Source organism: Centruroides vittatus, unplaced genomic scaffold (assembly GCF_030686945.1).
Source record: "Centruroides vittatus isolate TY-2023 unplaced genomic scaffold, ASM3068694v2 contig_1213, whole genome shotgun sequence".
NCBI classification, from domain to species: domain Eukaryota; kingdom Metazoa; phylum Arthropoda; class Arachnida; order Scorpiones; family Buthidae; genus Centruroides; species Centruroides vittatus.
In genome coordinates this window covers 1,746,759-1,763,518 of record NW_027120776.1, presented here as the reverse complement: position 1 = coordinate 1,763,518, position 16,760 = coordinate 1,746,759, and the positions used below count along the sequence as shown (strand labels likewise).

The window sequence follows — 16,760 nt, the reverse complement described above, 5'->3', positions numbered from 1 at the left end:
TAAATCTTTTCTCCTGATCATAGACAATCGTAGGAAATTTTCTCGTTGTGAGTAAAGCCTGGAGAAAGATAATTAATTACATCAATAAATTTTTATTTAATAATTTAATTTTTTGGAATTTTTCACTAGTAGATTATAGAATACAGTATTTGTATAAATACAAAACAGAGCGACGCATAGTCAAGGGTATAAGGTTACATATCTCAACCACTTTCACGATTATAATTTGTAAAACTTTTTAATCAATCCCTGAGATATTTAATACTTAGAAATCTTTAAACATTCCACGTCTCCAAGAGATACGTCTAATTGGTATCTTTGACAATTTCCTGGAATTTTCGATTAACTAAGTAGAATTCGAAAATTTGACAAAGTAGGCGTTGTAGGACACCATGCACTTTGCTAAACACGTGGTAAGAGAACCTTTTTGTTCTTCACCATCCCGTGATCCGAACTAGACGCCGGTGAAGAAGTTTCGTAGGTTCACCCACTTTCTCGCAGAGTTTCCAGTTTATTCCAGTAGATTTCCAAGGTGGAAACCAAAACCGGCTAATCAAACCTTAAATATGCTGTTAACATCGGCTCGAAGGCAGCGTATTATTATTCCTTAATACTTTAGAAATTTATATCGATGCCACCGACTGTGGAGGGAGAGGAGGAAATAACGATTGGTTTCCTTATTTTATTTATTACTAACTTAGGTATAAGATGGCAAGGGGTGTTTTATTTTTCCACCTTGTTATACTAACACTTTACATCCAATCACCGAAATGCAACACTCTTCACACTAATACACATGGTTCAAACAACGATCCGACGCATCCGTTTGCCTATATTCCGTTCGCACGCACTATTAACTTAATTAATTACATATTCACGTGTATGGGTGTAACGTTTGTGCTAGTGTGAGTCTGATAACATATATATAATGCAGTGGCGTGCCGTGACATTTGATGACAGGGAAGCTGTGTTTCTGTAAGAAGCCGACTTCCAGCGGCAATCAGTTAATTGCGCGTCAGTGATGGTCTAGGGCAGTGGTTCTTAACCTTTTTATACTCGCCGCCCACCAAATATTTCATAATTTTTTTGTGACCCCCATTTTTGCATGAATGTATTAATCAATTTTCACACGACTTTATTAGCATTATTAATATATTACCATACTTATAAAATAGCACAATCGACAGAAATAAACGAAGAGATTTGATTGCTTTCGAAATCGAACTCGGCACCTGCAATTTCGAAATGGGTTGACTGGCAGGAGGACAGATGTGGCTGCCACTGACTAACTCTATTGTAGTGTTTAATTATAAAAGCCCCTGGAAATCTACCATTAAAACATTCGGCAAGCAACGAACTGAAAGCGGCATGAAAACAATTCTGTTTCTAGTTGTCCTTATTGGTAACTCGAGTGTTTCTGTAACACATAAATCTCTACAATGATAACTTATGCGTTTAATTTTCAATGATTAAACTTGTATAATGATATTTCATTGTGTTTTAAGCAAAACTTTACATAAAATAATTTTCTTTGATGATAATTTATTTATTTACTTTCTGTTTCAGGTATTGCAATTGTAGAAAATAGTCACGAATCGGAGAAAGAAATAACGAAATATGGAGGAAAAATCGAAGAAAGCCGGCAAAAGTCTGGTGATTTTGTGAGAAGTGGAGGAAATCCGATGAACGAACACGTACTCGAAAAGGATTCAAAACGACTGCTGAAGGGTGTCGGGATGAATAATGGTATACTTGACGAAGTATCTGAAATATTTAGCGACATTCCGGTTAATACGCCGGGTGGAAGTATGGTTACTTATGACGGACTATTGGAAAATCTTCTGAAGGACTTCAATCTAGCTAAATTTATTAACTGTACCTTAAACCAGGTTAGTTTAATATATTTTTCTTATACGTAACAGAGGCGGAAAAGTAAAAATAACAGAAGAAAAGAGTATGGCGCCATCCACGATATAAAAGAGTTTTAATGATAAAATATCTTTAATTATTGTAAAATCTCAAAAAGCTTAATTTTTGGGGTAGAGGTGGCTTTTATAAAAAAAAATTGTGAATGCAAATAACGAGTAAAATCGTCATTAAATCTGACCCTACACGAGATATGACACACGGGGTGAACGAAATCGTGCCCTCTCGAAGCTTAATAACTCCTACGCTTTTTCTGGAAAATTTCTGAAATTTGCTGGGAGGTTTATTTATTACAGGGAATTGATGGTATTAAATTTTGGTGGTTAAAGGTTGCGGAGATAACGGGATTCGTGAATATCAGCAGTAGGGTCGGATTTAATGACGATTTTACCGATTATTACCTTATTACAACATACCAAATTCATATTATTTTTTTTCCTCCAGCTTCAGTCTAATATGGACAAATGTTTTAGAGGACTTTTACTCAATGGTTTAAACATTAGTTCGGTTTATTTCAATATCAATGCGTTACTATTTGGAATTAATGGTCGTAATGACGAATGCACCACGTGTGGTGGCCAGGATCTGGACACTCAATTGACACTTCTTGAAGATCTCTGTCCGCTCGTCGCTAATATTACGTATTATTTGGGTTGCATCGTAAAAGAAACTTCTAAACTCAGCTGTTTTAATTATATCGGCACCCGTGTTCAGGAAATTCTTTATGTCGAAGCAGTTTCTTCCGGCAGAGAAGGCTACAATTGTATCACATTCGGTAAGAATGTTATAGGATTAACAACGGTTGTTCTAAACCTTCTTGACGATTTCTTAGGAGCCACTTCAAATGAAATGATTTCTCAATCAGAAACCAAGTACGAGTGTCGTAAATTAGGCCTGTAACTACTATAAATGTAATCGAAGAATAATAAAAGTACACTGTAATAATTAATAGAAAATGTGCTTAGGTTTAAAAATCACGATATTCAAATCGATGGCGCGATTTTTATGAATTTAAACAATGTATTGATAATTCAAGAAAATAAAATTGCTAGCATGCAAACTAGATTCATTCTTTTCCTGTATTATTTATTTAAATGGTAATAATAATACGCTCTATTTTGCTATTTTTCTCTCTCTTTTTAACATTTCAGGCTGATTGTATCCGGAATGTATATACTTTTGGAATCAAACTGATCGAAGATTACTTGGATCGTTCAAATCGAACTATAGCGATCTGATCAATCTATCCGCGTATACAAACACCATCTAAGATCAACTTGATCTCGATCAAACTAATTCGAGTGGAGGATAAAATCGTTCGCATCGGATAAAAAGGATTAAAGATGGCGACCTTAACGATTAAAATCAATCTTATAGTTGACGGCAAAGAAATAAGTTTAAACGTGGACAATGAAAAGTACAGGGTGATTCAAAAGATACAAAAATTTTTTAAAAATAACTCACAAACAGGGCCGGATTAACCCACTTTGGGACCCAAGACATTTTCTTCTTACCGGGGCTTTCCCTCTCCCACAAGAAGAAATATAAGAACACATTTTCTTTAGATTTTAGAATTAACCATGTAAAGAGCAATATATTTTTGTTTATTTGTTTATTATATACAGTTGTCCAACAGAAAAGTAAACTATCTTATTTACAAGTCTTTTCAAAATAGACAGTTTGACAAGGCTCTTCAAAAATCCGGACCCTAGACATTTGTCTCGTTTGTCTATGCGATGATCCGGCCCTGCATATAACCTCTGCAGAGGGAACAAATTGGGAAACTGACCTTTTCTGGGATCGAATTCTACAAATTATAATTTTAAAAGTTACTGAGATATGCAACCTTACACCCTCAACTGCAGGATACTTTGTATTGATGTAATATTTTATTCTATAATCTACTTGTGAGAAACCCCAAAACTTAAATAAATAAAAATGTATTGATGTAATTATGTCTTTAAGCTTATCCCCCTGGAAAATTTTTTTTGGATGCTCGTGGTAATAGTAACTGGAAAGTAACTAGCGTATTATTATTCCTTAGTGGTTTAAGAATTTGTATCGATGCCACCGACTGTGGAGGGAGGAAGAGGTGACGATTGGTTTCTTTATTTTATTTATTACTAACTTAGATATAAGATGTTTCATTTTCCCCCTTGTTATACTAACACTTTACATCCAATCACCGAAATAATAACACTCTTCACACTAATACACATGGTTCAAACAACGATCCGACGCGTCCGTCTGCCTACATTCCGTTCGCACGCACTATTAACATAATTAGATATTCACGTGTATGGGTGTAACGTTTGTGCTAGTGTGAGTCTGATAACATGTATATAATGTATAAAGGCGTCTAAATTTTCTATCAAAGGCGTCAGATACTCCTGCCAGTTGTCTCCCAGACGGATAGAATAACACCTTTATCATCTGGATATGAATATGAATCATGGTGGTCTTTCTGGATATGTCGGGCCCCGTCTCTCACCACTTGGTCGCCCCATTGTGTGCCTGGACGAACCCATAATGGGCTTGCTAAAAGATGCCCTCTTAGTGCCCACAGGGCGGAAAGAGTTTAGAAAAAAAGCCCCGTAATGAACAAAATTTCATAAATTTTCGACGAAAAGCACAGGAATTATTAAGCTTCAAACAGGGTGAACAAAATAGTGCCCCCCACACACATTCACATACACATAGAAAAATTAGACTAAAAATAAAATATTAAAATATTCTATCCTCTCCGATTAACGCGTAACAAAGAATCTCAACAATTGATCGTTGTTGGTGTTGCTCTTTCTATTGTTAGAGTGCGATTTTTCGAGAGTTATTGCAAAATGTTCTTTAATTCTGGTGATTATCAACCCTTGCCTCAACCTTTGGGGTAAGAAATTTTACATTTTATTGACATTTATTCAAATAAGAGATTCATTCGAAAAATTAATGGATTTAAAGAGAAATTTCTCGGTGCAAATTATAATTAATTCAATTTAATGTAAAGATTCCGAATCTTCGATATTTCTGGAAAGTCGAGCCCGAAAGTAAAATGCTTAGGAGCAGGAGGCCCGAATTATATACGAACTTTTAATATAAACCGGAATTCACGTTATTTCAATTCAAATGTTTTCCCCCGAAGGCCTTTACAAATCACATCCCAAGGCTTTTTGAGGGCTTAGAATGTGATTTGTAAGGGCCTTTTTCTTCTCTCAAATAAATTTAAAAAGACGAGGCTCTAAAGGGTGATTTGTTTAGCTTACAGTTAGATAGGAAATTTTGTCAGGGATTATATAATAATTTTATAAAAGCTTATAAAAATATTCATTGATATATTTCTGTACATTTTATTTTAAAATCAGGAGAAATGTTTCGGAATTAATTAAATATTTATTGTTTTATGAATTTTCTCTTTGCATATTCAGGGCGCGGGTGGATGGATGTACGGGGTTGGTGAATCCAAACAATTTGGATCATTTTAGATTTCGTGGCAAGAAGAAAGGCTTCTTGGAGCAGGAGGAACCCGTACAAAGTGGATTTGAAAAGTCCATCTTCGAACATCGTATTAATCCTGCTTATAAACGGGCTTTGAAGAAGATTCGGCCATTTTACGAAAACTCGCGCCATCGTTCTAACAGGTAAACTATATTACTGTTTATATCTATTTGTATGGCATATTCTATCATTATATACAATCAAAGCTCGATATTGGTACTAAATCGAGTTGGCACTATATCGAAGAATCTCGGCGATAAGAATTACATATTGTAATGTGTTCTACAAACAACTTTGAGTTAGAATTAGGAAAGGTCCTACATTTTTATTAAATAGTAATAACTTTAATAACATGTTTTTCAAGTATTATAATTTTTCTTTAACTTTTATAAATGTTTATCGATGAAGTTTCATATATTTGGTTTCAAAATTGTATATGTATTGTATTGTAAATTCTATTTTACCACGTTTAGCGAGCGATTGGTCGAAGACGAGGAGGATCACGAACTCAATAATGACATTACGGTTCCTCCAACAAACATCAAAGTGAGTAAAGGGCTCGCGGAGTATGAGGATTGCGTGGAAAATTTACGTGGAGATACAAAGGCATTCAAATCAGTCGGATCGCTCTTCAAGGCTGTATGGAAACCAGTCAAGAGGTAATTGATCTAGCTTCATCATTCGTTTGCCTCTAAAATTCTCACTAAATGGAGTGTGGTGCTATAGCGTTTTAGCGAGGTTCAGCTGTATTTTTATACGGCTGAACCTCGATAAAGCGCTTTCAATATGTTTTGATACAATTGTAGTAAGTACTTATACTGTTTATTCTACATTCAGATCCGTTAAGAAAGTGTGGAAAGGTGTTAAAAGTGGAGAAACAGAGTATCTCCGGTTTGAATAAGGCTCCGTTTGCTTGCATCTTTGAATCGAGTATAAGATCGATTTGCTTGATTTAATCCGAGTTCGTATCGGGTAAGTGTTTATCGTAACATTTTTTGTATTTTGTATCAATACTTAGGAGATTTTACACTCCCAGTTTAGAAATTAAACACAATTTCTATTCCCCGATGTACCGCCAACAGGATATTAGTGGCCAGGTAACAGAGCAGAAAACGTTTATGTATTAGTCTGGAAATACATTATGTTCTTCGTGTGATTGAAATTTTACATACAGACAGCATAGGCTTTTAGGACATCAGGCTCTCATATATTCATATATATATCCTTGTCCAAGTATGGACAAAAATATATTCTGGAGGTGTACTAATCTCGTAACGCAGTTCCCTGTGTTTTAGCAAATATTAAAACCTGAAGTAATCAAATTAACAATAATAAATGACACAACAGTATCGAATTAATAATTATGCACTGAATTAATTCCGTTTCATTCGTTTTTGGAAGAAAATAAACTTACTGGTTTAAAAATTATTTAAGCAATTGAATATTTTGTATAAAAATTTTGATTATTTTCATTTAATTTTTGCAGATTTTTGAAGAAAGTTTGAGATTTTCATCTCTGTACAAAGAGTTTTTTTAAAAATATCTATTTTCCCTTATTGGTATTTCTATGTTTTTTTTTGACTTCCCGATTGTGATTTATCCAAGTCTGAATAATTTTACTGATTGCGACTCCTGAAAATTGGACATTTCTCCTAATTGTGACTCTACCGAATCGGACATTTCTCCTAATTGTGACTCTACCGAATCAGACATTTCTCCTAATTGTGACTCTACCGAACTGGACATTTCTCCTAATTGTGACTCTACCGAATCGGACATTTCTCCTAATTGTGACTCTACCGAACTGGACGTTTTTTCCTATTTGCGACTTCTCCAAATTCAACTTTTTTTCCTAATTGTGACTCCTCGAATTGATTTCTCAATTGTGACCGTACAAATTTTCACTTCCAATTGTGTCTTCTCGAAGTTAGACTCTTCCCATTTGTGCCCATTCTTCGCCAACCCGTATCCTCAATTATTCACCGATTTTGTCCATTGTTGATCAACGTTTACACTCAATTCGTGTCGAATTCGGCTGCAAATTGCATCTAAGTGAATTTCTCAATAATAAGCAACGTCAAATCTACAACGTTATCCAAGTCCATTGAATATTTGATGAACACGAAAAGACAAAGAAGAGTTAAAGCAGAAAAGACAAAAAGAATTATTCTGAAATTCTTTGTGAAGAACAATTTAGTGAATAACGTGATTTTCAAAGAATCATCAGAACAAATGAATTATCTCTGTAAACAAATTTTGGACTTTTAATTAATAAAGACTTTTTTTTATTCGATTTTGCATCAAATCATTTCAAAATCATAAGAAGTTGTCACGAATTTTGCATTTTAAAATTAAAAGTAAATTTAAATACGATTAAACCTGTATACAATTACTCATTTTTCAAATAATCTGCACGATAGAGGTGTTAGAATGTGCGAGGCCATTATAAAATACGTCTGGATGTATGCAATGTAAAGGACGTATCACGCGATATTTAAGTTTCTTTCCGCCCTGTGAGCAGTAACAGAGCCTTTTCTATGAAGTCCCTCGTGGATTCGGCCAGACTCACAATGTGGTGAGTGACCAACTCCAATACATTCCCGGGATTTTTCGATCCCGGGTTCTTCAGAGGTAGTGTGCCACCTTAACCGGCCGTCTTTATTATAGATAAAGCGCGATGTTGACGTTAAGAAGCGAAAGACTTTTGGCAAAAGAAATAAGTGCCAATAAAATAAACTTCAATGCATTTTCCATCATAAAACAAGTGAAAGGTTGATATTTTATTCGATATGATTCAATGACGACAATGCATTCTAGCATTGTGCAGTAGAGATTGTAGTCCTTCCAAGATAAGTTGGCAGTTGTCAAGCCAGACTAAACCATTTTTAAACCATTTATGGGGGAGGAGTACCCAATGCTCCAGGTCTGCAATTTACAACTAATAAAACAGTCTCTCCCTAAAAGTGGTTTAATCTGGTTTGATAACTACCAACTTTATGTTGGTAGGATTGATGGAATAAACTCAATACATGAACAATCTATTGGGGGAATGCCTCCCAGGAGGACTTCTATGAGAAATTGGCCTCTATTTAGATGTGAGACACTGAAATCCCGGAAAATTCCCGTGGTTATTCTAAAATCCCGTGGTTATTCTGTTGTTGAAGTGCAAACCTGCGACCAATGGCCAACCAATGTTTAATGATTTCAGCATTGTTCAGCTGCATTTTACATTTAAAACACATTGAAGTTTATTTTATTGGCACTTATTGGTTTTTTGACAGGGCCCTTTAAAAAACCGGGCCCTAGACATTTGTTTCATTTGTCTATGCAATGATCCGGTCCTGAACGCAACTATTAAAATAGTTGTGAACTTTTAAAAATAAGTCGGGCTACTGAGACCCCACCAGGCACTTCGAAAGTTAAAACTGTAGATCAGGTGATGGTGATCGTTTGAGTCCGCGTGCCATGTAATTAGCATAAATTATGTTTCGAAATATTTGTCACGCATGGATTATGGGAGAGAAACCGAACTTTATTCGTACATTGAGTGCCACATTGGTGTACCACCTTGGGTACGCCAACCCTACTGTAGATGCTCCAAGACACTAGAGAACACAAAAGAAGTTATGTGAAATGAGATTCAAAATGGAAAATATCGTTACTTGAAGGTTTTATGCTAATATTTGAAATTCGGATGTTCGAGAAATCGAATTACGAAAAGAATTTCAAGGCTACGAAACTGTTCTGGTGCCTTCTTCCATTTTAAACAGTGGCGGGGTTTCCTTCCCTACAAAAGAGTAAATTTTAATTATAAAAATTTGCAAGTGTTTGTAGAATAGAAATGAAACACGACCTGTCGTCGTTCACTTAATTGTAGTTTAATAGCATTTTTATAGTCGTTGTCATCTTCTGTAATTGAGAAGATTTGCCATAATTATATTAACTTTTATATAAAATCAGTATTTCATTAAAGGCTACGTACCATAAACATCCCTTACGTTCATTCTTGCCACCTCGTAACACTTGTTTAGTCGACAGAATTCGCAATGGAGGATTTCATCTTTGTTGTATATAATCATACAAATATTTTCATATTGAATATCAATTAATTTGAATATAAAATACTATTTCTTTATGAATAATTAATTTTATCGTGCATTTAAATATTCTTATTAATAATTATTTGCAAAGCTGGAAACGATTTAATCGTTATTCAATCAGAATTCAATTATGAAGCGGCAATTATTCTAAGTCTACAACATACGCGTAATGTTTATATTTTATTGTTAATATCATTTTATTAAAGATATGAATGGTTTGATTTCTTCAAAATGTTAACAACAAATTTTATCCGAAAAATTTGTTAATTTGAAGTGTAATTTTCTTGAGTTATTTAATCCGGAACCATTGGAATTTACACAAAATTTGCTTTTTGGCTCTACCAGTGACGCGTTATCCTGTGGGCCAAATGGGCAATTGCCTGGAACTATCAGCAATAAGAGTTCCCAAACCGATCTTTTATAAACTCATTATTGTGGTAACAATATCGAAATTTAAATTTGGGTCATATCTAGGGATCCTGGATTTCCCGTGTGGCCAGCGCAAAACTTAACCCTCTAGAGAAGAAACGAATGGATGTACCGGGAGATTCTCATGTAAAAATTACCCCAAAGAAAACTGTCTGAAGTCAACATTGTAAATGGGTCCTCCTAATTCAATTCTGCAGGAGGCGCCATGAAACTATAACGCGATACTGGACTCAACGCTCTATTTGCTCATCTGTATGATTTTTCATCAGTTTCTTCCCAGCATTAGGGGATCGACAACAAAATCACAGCACACTGATAGCAGGTCGCGGGTTCGCACCTGAGTAAAGACCGGATGACGTGGAGAGTTCGCAGTTTCCTTCACGTGTCTAACATCTAAAGAAATCCAGTCCTCCATAGAAATTCATCCGGAAAATAACAGATGGCCACGTGTCACGTTAGTGTATCTTATTAAACCAATCCAAATCGTTTTAAACAAATATATTTTAATAAAATTTCATCATTTTGCACTTTTTAAAATTATAACAATATCATATTCAGCATTAATATAACATGCATTCAATAACGATATTTAATTGCGAGACAGCATTCGATTCCCAATTCAAACTTCAACAAAAACATGAAAATGTTATAACAATAGATTTCATTTTCAGTGGTAAACACGTTGTTTCCTTTTTTTCCTTTCCTAGGTTAAAGTCTAACATGGTTGCATGATGCTTGCATATGGAATGAGGTTACACAATACGTAACGCTTCTCAGGTGTAAAATAATACTAACCATTGGTAAAGTGTAAACAGCTGAAAATAAAAAAATAAATTTTTCCCTTGAAGTATTTTGAGATAATTTACTAAAATTAAAAATCTAAAAGGTCGAGCCTTCTCTGGGAGATCCGGGATTGAACCCTGGAGAGCAACAAACCGAAACAGATCACTTACAACAATTTGTTTTATAACGCAACTAACGCCCAACAACCCCGCCAGAGGGCGGGCTTACACTTAGAAGAAATTGCTTGCAAGCAATTTCCTGTAAGTGTAGAGATAAGGACCCAACATATCTGAGACTTGGGTGCTGTTGGGCTCTCCTCCGGCCGTCCATTAGGTTCCTGGAAGAATTCACCACTGTTGTGAAAAAAGTCCACTTAGTCCTTGTCCACGTAGCGGAGAGTTTCAAAAATAAAAACACAATTCCAACTTCCAGATACTTTGTTCTTTCGTCTTTCCACCTCGAAGGCACAAAGGAGTTTAAGCGTACCCATTACTGATTTAACTAGGCTAAAAGCTAAAGAGGTAAGAGATATCTCCCGGATTCGATACCGGGTGCCCCAAAATAGGCTATTCTCAGCTATTTCAACCATTCGGCTCTAATTCCAGATGATAAAACGCAAAAAAAAACTCACCAAAACGTTCCATCGACGTTCAAGAGTCAGAAATTTAAATGTAAAATACTTGAAATCTCAGCAATTTCCGGAATTTCTACTTTAAAAATTAAAATTAAATTAAATGGATAAGAAATATTTCAAATTTTTAAGTTGTAAAATAACCATTAAATCTTAAGATGTTATCTTAATGAAATCTACCCAAAATATTTTAAGCTACCTTATTTTGAATATTATATTTTAAATATCAGAAAAAATTAATTATTTGAAGACAAAGTCCTTCCCAAAAATAAGGAACCACCATTTATTGTGTTCTGGACATTACATTTTTGGCGACTGACCTTTCCTTTGAGGCTACTGGTCGCCAAACATTCCTTTAAAAAAGGTCAGTCGCCAAAAATGTAATGTCCAGAACACAATAAATGGTGGTTCCTTATTTTTGGAAAGGACTTTGTCTTCAAATAATTAATCATAATTATCGCCATCGGACGAAGATTTACAAAAATATCAGAAAAATATTTAAATTCCGTGTATTGTTTAAAATTATGAAAATAGCCGGCAGGATGGCTGAAAATCCTTAAGGCATCGGCCTGCCACTTTGGGTTCCGGGTTTAATTCGAACAATTAGAAAAATCCCTGGAATTTCTCGGGTAAAGGTCCTCCAAGGTATTTCGAGTCTGTTCAATTCTTAGTTCAATTCTGACCCTGGCTAAAACTACAAATGGGATTAAATAATAAAAGGCAATTTAATGTTTACGAGGAAAAAGATTTTTTAAAAAAAAACACATTTTTACTTGTCCAAAATGCAGGCATGTATGTACGTTTTCAGTCCAAAAATAGTACCGGTAGCTCACGTGGTGTGTCATGCACCAATAATAGATGTTTTTGGCTATGACGTCCAATGGAGACGATAGTTCAAATTCAGCTTTGAAACGTATTAAAAAGCTCTACATGACTTTATGCTGCAGCATTATAACGAAAAATTATTGAAAATAGCGAGGTTGAGGCCGAAGTTTTAAACGCGAAAACGTGTACGTCGGACGTTCGGCGCCGCTTTCCTGTAAGCCTAGAAGTTTGACAATGGCGTTTGGAACGTCGAGCATGATTCTACTGACTTTCCAAACGCCATTGTCAAACTTCTAGGCTTACAGGAAAGCGGCGCCGAACGTCCGACGTACACGTTTTCGCGTTTAAAACTTCGGCCTCAACCTCGCTAATGAAGAGCAGAATGGAAATAAATTTTGTCGTGCGTATTTCCTATTAAGCGGCTTTGATACAGAGATTGATAAGCAAAACAACGGCAGTTATTTCTCAAATATAACGGGCTCTGTAATTATTTGACTTATCACAACATTCGTTGAAATTTTATAGAATTTTAACAATAAAATAATTTAAAAGATTTGGTTTAAACGCTTACCAAAGCTCCTAGATATTGGAGTCTGGATAAATATCTGCCAATGTCATTTCAATTTCATCTAACAGATTCAAGCACAACGATAGTGTGTTATTCTTGTGATGTAACTGAACGTCGACTTCTGCTAAATATGAATACTTTACAAAATTTTTAAAAATATTTCGAATTTAAAAAAAAAAAATATTTCATACCGTTTTTAAATATTAATTTCAATTTCAGAGCTTGAAAGTGTTCTTCAGAGTCGCAATAATCTCGCAATTTCAGAGTCAATATTAAAATTTTGCTCATTAAAACAGTAACTTTGTCTTCTTTGTATTTCCAAGGATCCCAATAGAAGTTCTCGAATCTCAGCACCATGTGAACATCCAGGGATCGTTCAACTAATTCCATTACAATTCCTCTCAAACGATGCTTTACTTTTATATCATTCTTCAAAAACTGTAAAATATATATACTTATTTTTGTATTAAAAAGTAAAAGTAAAATTTTTTAATCTTGATTCTTTAATTCTGTAAAAAGTGCATAAAGCAATTGTCATACACAATTGACTAAAGATTTGCTAGCACTCATGGCTGCAATGCCTCTCCAAAAAAACGGTTTTGTATCCAAAAACACCTGAACACCTCTATTTAATATAATGGCTTCCATGTTTCTGAAGTATTACGTACTTCTAGAGACTTGAATTAAGCATACATAATTAAGTATAAACTAGTGTTTACACTTCGTACCTCTCATAATCGGTTTCGATTATAAATACAGAGAGCAACGATTACGGTATTCATGTAGATTGTGATCTACATTAGATACACGAGTACCGTTTTGTCCTCTTTTATCCGGACAGCAACAAAGATACGTTGGAAAATCAGATTAATTTGAATTGTATGACACTTAGCAAAACACGATTCAAGTAAGGCACCTAAAGTAAAGATGGGTTTCATTTAACACTTCATATTCCTAAATTATAATAGTTCAACTAATGGATAAAGCAATTATAAATAAATCAAAAAGAAAGTCGAGTTAATTACCTTGCATTCATCTAACAGTTTCAAGACAGGAATATTGGAAATCCATCTGTAGTAAGATTCCTCCAGTTTGTGAAATTCACGCAATGCATACTGCCATTTCAGTCTAGCGTCAAGATTTATACCCTAATAGTAATAGTAGTTTTAGCAATTTTAAATGTTTATGCTTTGTTTATTTATATAAACATTTAATAAACATACCTTAAATCCTCCATACAATCTCATTAGTATGTCAGTCTTGTAGAGTGTGTAGTTTTCTGTTGAAACAAAAAAAAAGTTCTTCAGGCCCGATGCCTGGTAATGGCTTCCATACAGATGGATAAGCAAATCCAATGGCATAATCCGTTTCATTCAAAATGGGCAATGTCATTGGTTTTAATATCTAGCTGTATAAAAACCACTTTGCAAAGTCACTTCGCAATGGCTACGTGCCCTTTGCTAATGCAACACATGCAGCAATGGATGAGTCTACGTGACAAGCATCTCAGCAACCCACCTAATGACGTTTTTTGGATGAAAATGATTCTGTCATTGGCTCTCCTACCTATGTGCTTGCCATATAGACGCCCCCAATAACAATATTAAGAACATACCATAAGCATCTGACACTCTCATCCCAATTCTATAACATTTGTTCAGGAAACAATATTCACAACGAATAATTTCTTCATTGTTCTCAGAACACTTCGTTGATCTGAAGCAAATTGGTTCACGAAATTTTCTTACACAACAAGTGAAAATGGTATTACAAATATCGCATATTTCTAAACCATTTAAATTCGAGCTTTCTGTTTCACATACTAAGCACGCTTCTTTTATGGATTCTGAAAAACAAATAGAAGAAAATATTGAAAAATACGTACAGAAAATCCAATAAAATTAAACATTTACCAGCATCTTCTTGTTCGGAATCGCTGAAGAATTGTTCGAAACTATCAGAAGATTGATCAAAATCATTCAAAGATTGCTCCGAATTTCTCAATGCCGATTCCTCATAAATACTCTTCACGGTGACACAATCACTTGACGATTCGTCAGTATAACACGATGATTGTTCATCCATTATTTACAGTAAAAAATAATTTAAAACCTGAAATTTGGCACAATAGCTTGTGTATAAGGGACATTGTTACTGTTAAATTTTGGTGTTTAACGGTGAAAGGAATGGTGAAAGAGAGGGGTGCCCATTTCATATCTCACCAGATTTAACAAAGGTTTTAATATTATTAACATTTACAATTTTTGTATATATAAAAACTTATCAACACTTTCAAAGTTAAGTCTTTTACCATTTTATAATAATAATAATAATAGCAAAAGTTTTATAACACAATCTTGTAACAGATGGCGCTACGGACAATTTTATTTATTATAATTAATAAAAGTTATTTTAAAATAAATCTCATAACAGCCTGGAAAGTTACTCAACTTACTGCTATAATGTTTAAAATAATACTTCTAAGATATACGCTACATAAAATTGTTTCAGCAAACCATTTCAGCTTGGTATAATGTAAATTTGCAATCGTTTTAAAAAATTCATTCAATTAAAACTTACCGAATAAATTAATATGGGGACAAACAGATTTCTCTAAAATATGATTAAGAGCGTTAAAATTAATATAAGTAGTCTCTCACTTCATATTTGTAGAAGTGCTTTGAAGAACTAAAATCACTTTGTTCGTATGCAAATTTATGTCACCATCACTGTTGTTCACCTATTTAAATATCGTATTAATTAATACTGTGGGTTAATTTTTCATAAAAACACTCATTTAATTTTAAAAATAAAAAAAAAACAGTGAAAAATAGTATAAAATAAAAAAATTCCAGCAACAAGTTGCTTAATTTTCCCCGCAGCGTTTAGTGGCGCCATCTTTTATCATTTTTATTTAAAAAATTTTATATTTTTAACTATTATAAAATTACAACAAATTAATTTTCAGGGTAGAAATGGGTTTTATTTAAAAAATTGTAATTGCTAATAACGAGTAAAATCGTCATTAATAACGTGAATCTCAAAGCGATAGCTTGCTCGTTTCATGAGAAATTTTGAAAGGAGTTAGACAAAATGTTTTCCAATTATTATAATTTTCCTATAACTTTTATAAATACTTATTGATAAAGCTTCGTATATTTGGTTTCAAAATTATATATTTATTGCTTTGTAAATTCTTTCTTTCCTCGTTTAGAGAATAATTGGTTCAAAAGAAAGAGTACCGTGGAGTGAATAACAAAAACACTACGGTTCGTCCAACAAACATCAAAATGAATAAAGTCTTCTCGGAGCACGATGATTGCGTGGAGAGTCCTCGTGGATATTCCAACACCCGTGAATACGGAGATCGAAAGGCATTCAGAAAAGTCGGATCTTTCTTCAAGGCCGTATGGAAACCAGTCAGAAGGTATGTTACAAACATAGTTAATTCCATCATTGGTTCGTCTGTAAAATTCTCACTAAATGGTGTGGTGCTATACCGAAGTACCAGTTATATACAATATTAAAATGAAAACAGAAATTTCAGTTTAAAAGGTTCGTGATTTTGCGAGAACGGCATAACTTTCCAATATCTGCTGGCGTTACATCGAGGTTTGTCGGACTACTTTCGTTTATAATCCAATGAAAAAGTAAAGCTTTTAGAATGTCAATAATAAATTTAAAATACGCGCTCTCAATGAGTAATTACGCTTGTTTTTTCACTTGCAGAAAGTATGGAAAAGCGTGAAGAGCGGAGAAAGCGAATATCTCCAGTTTGAATAAGAATGGTGTGAAAGTTCGAACCCACCGGAATTAAGCCGGTAATGATACATCCTTTTCCGCGCGTGTAGAAGGAAAAGGGATATGATTCGAAGGAAAAGAAAATATGAATCAGGAGGAACAAGAGTCGAAAAACGCGGGTTGGTGAAACTGGAACTTGTGACCGAGAGAATAAAAAGGCGACGACAGAGAAAAGGGGGGTCGGTTACGTTTGTCTTTTAACTGTGCG

At 34.3% G+C, this 16,760-nt stretch overlaps 2 protein-coding genes across 2 annotated transcripts in view; one reads left to right on the top strand and one right to left on the bottom strand.

Moving 5' to 3' along the window:
- The window catches only part of LOC136986341 (meiotic recombination protein REC8 homolog), a 220,354-nt gene that overhangs the window by 118,227 nt on the left and 85,367 nt on the right, over positions 1-16,760 (bottom strand). The gene's annotated exons all lie outside the window — the stretch shown is intronic.
- On the top strand, positions 1,348-6,920 carry LOC136985798 (uncharacterized). Its single transcript, XM_067283156.1, has 7 exons — positions 1,348-1,402; positions 1,567-1,889; positions 2,371-2,701; positions 2,759-2,822; positions 5,346-5,558; positions 5,889-6,074; positions 6,902-6,920. Exons 1-7 carry the CDS (start codon positions 1,369-1,371, stop codon positions 6,918-6,920), a joined length of 1,170 nt encoding a protein of 389 aa, XP_067139257.1. The 5' UTR covers positions 1,348-1,368.

Excerpts from the sequence above, each read along its gene's own strand:
- LOC136985798 (XM_067283156.1), top strand. The coding sequence starts at position 1,369 with ATGAAAACAATTCTGTTTCTAGTTGTCCTTATTG. Across the intron at positions 1,890-2,370 it reads TTAACTGTACCTTAAACCAG|CTTCAGTCTAATATGGACAA; the intron begins GTTAGTTTAATA and ends TTTTTCCTCCAG. Across the intron at positions 2,702-2,758 it reads CTACAATTGTATCACATTCG|GAGCCACTTCAAATGAAATG; the intron begins GTAAGAATGTTA and ends ACGATTTCTTAG.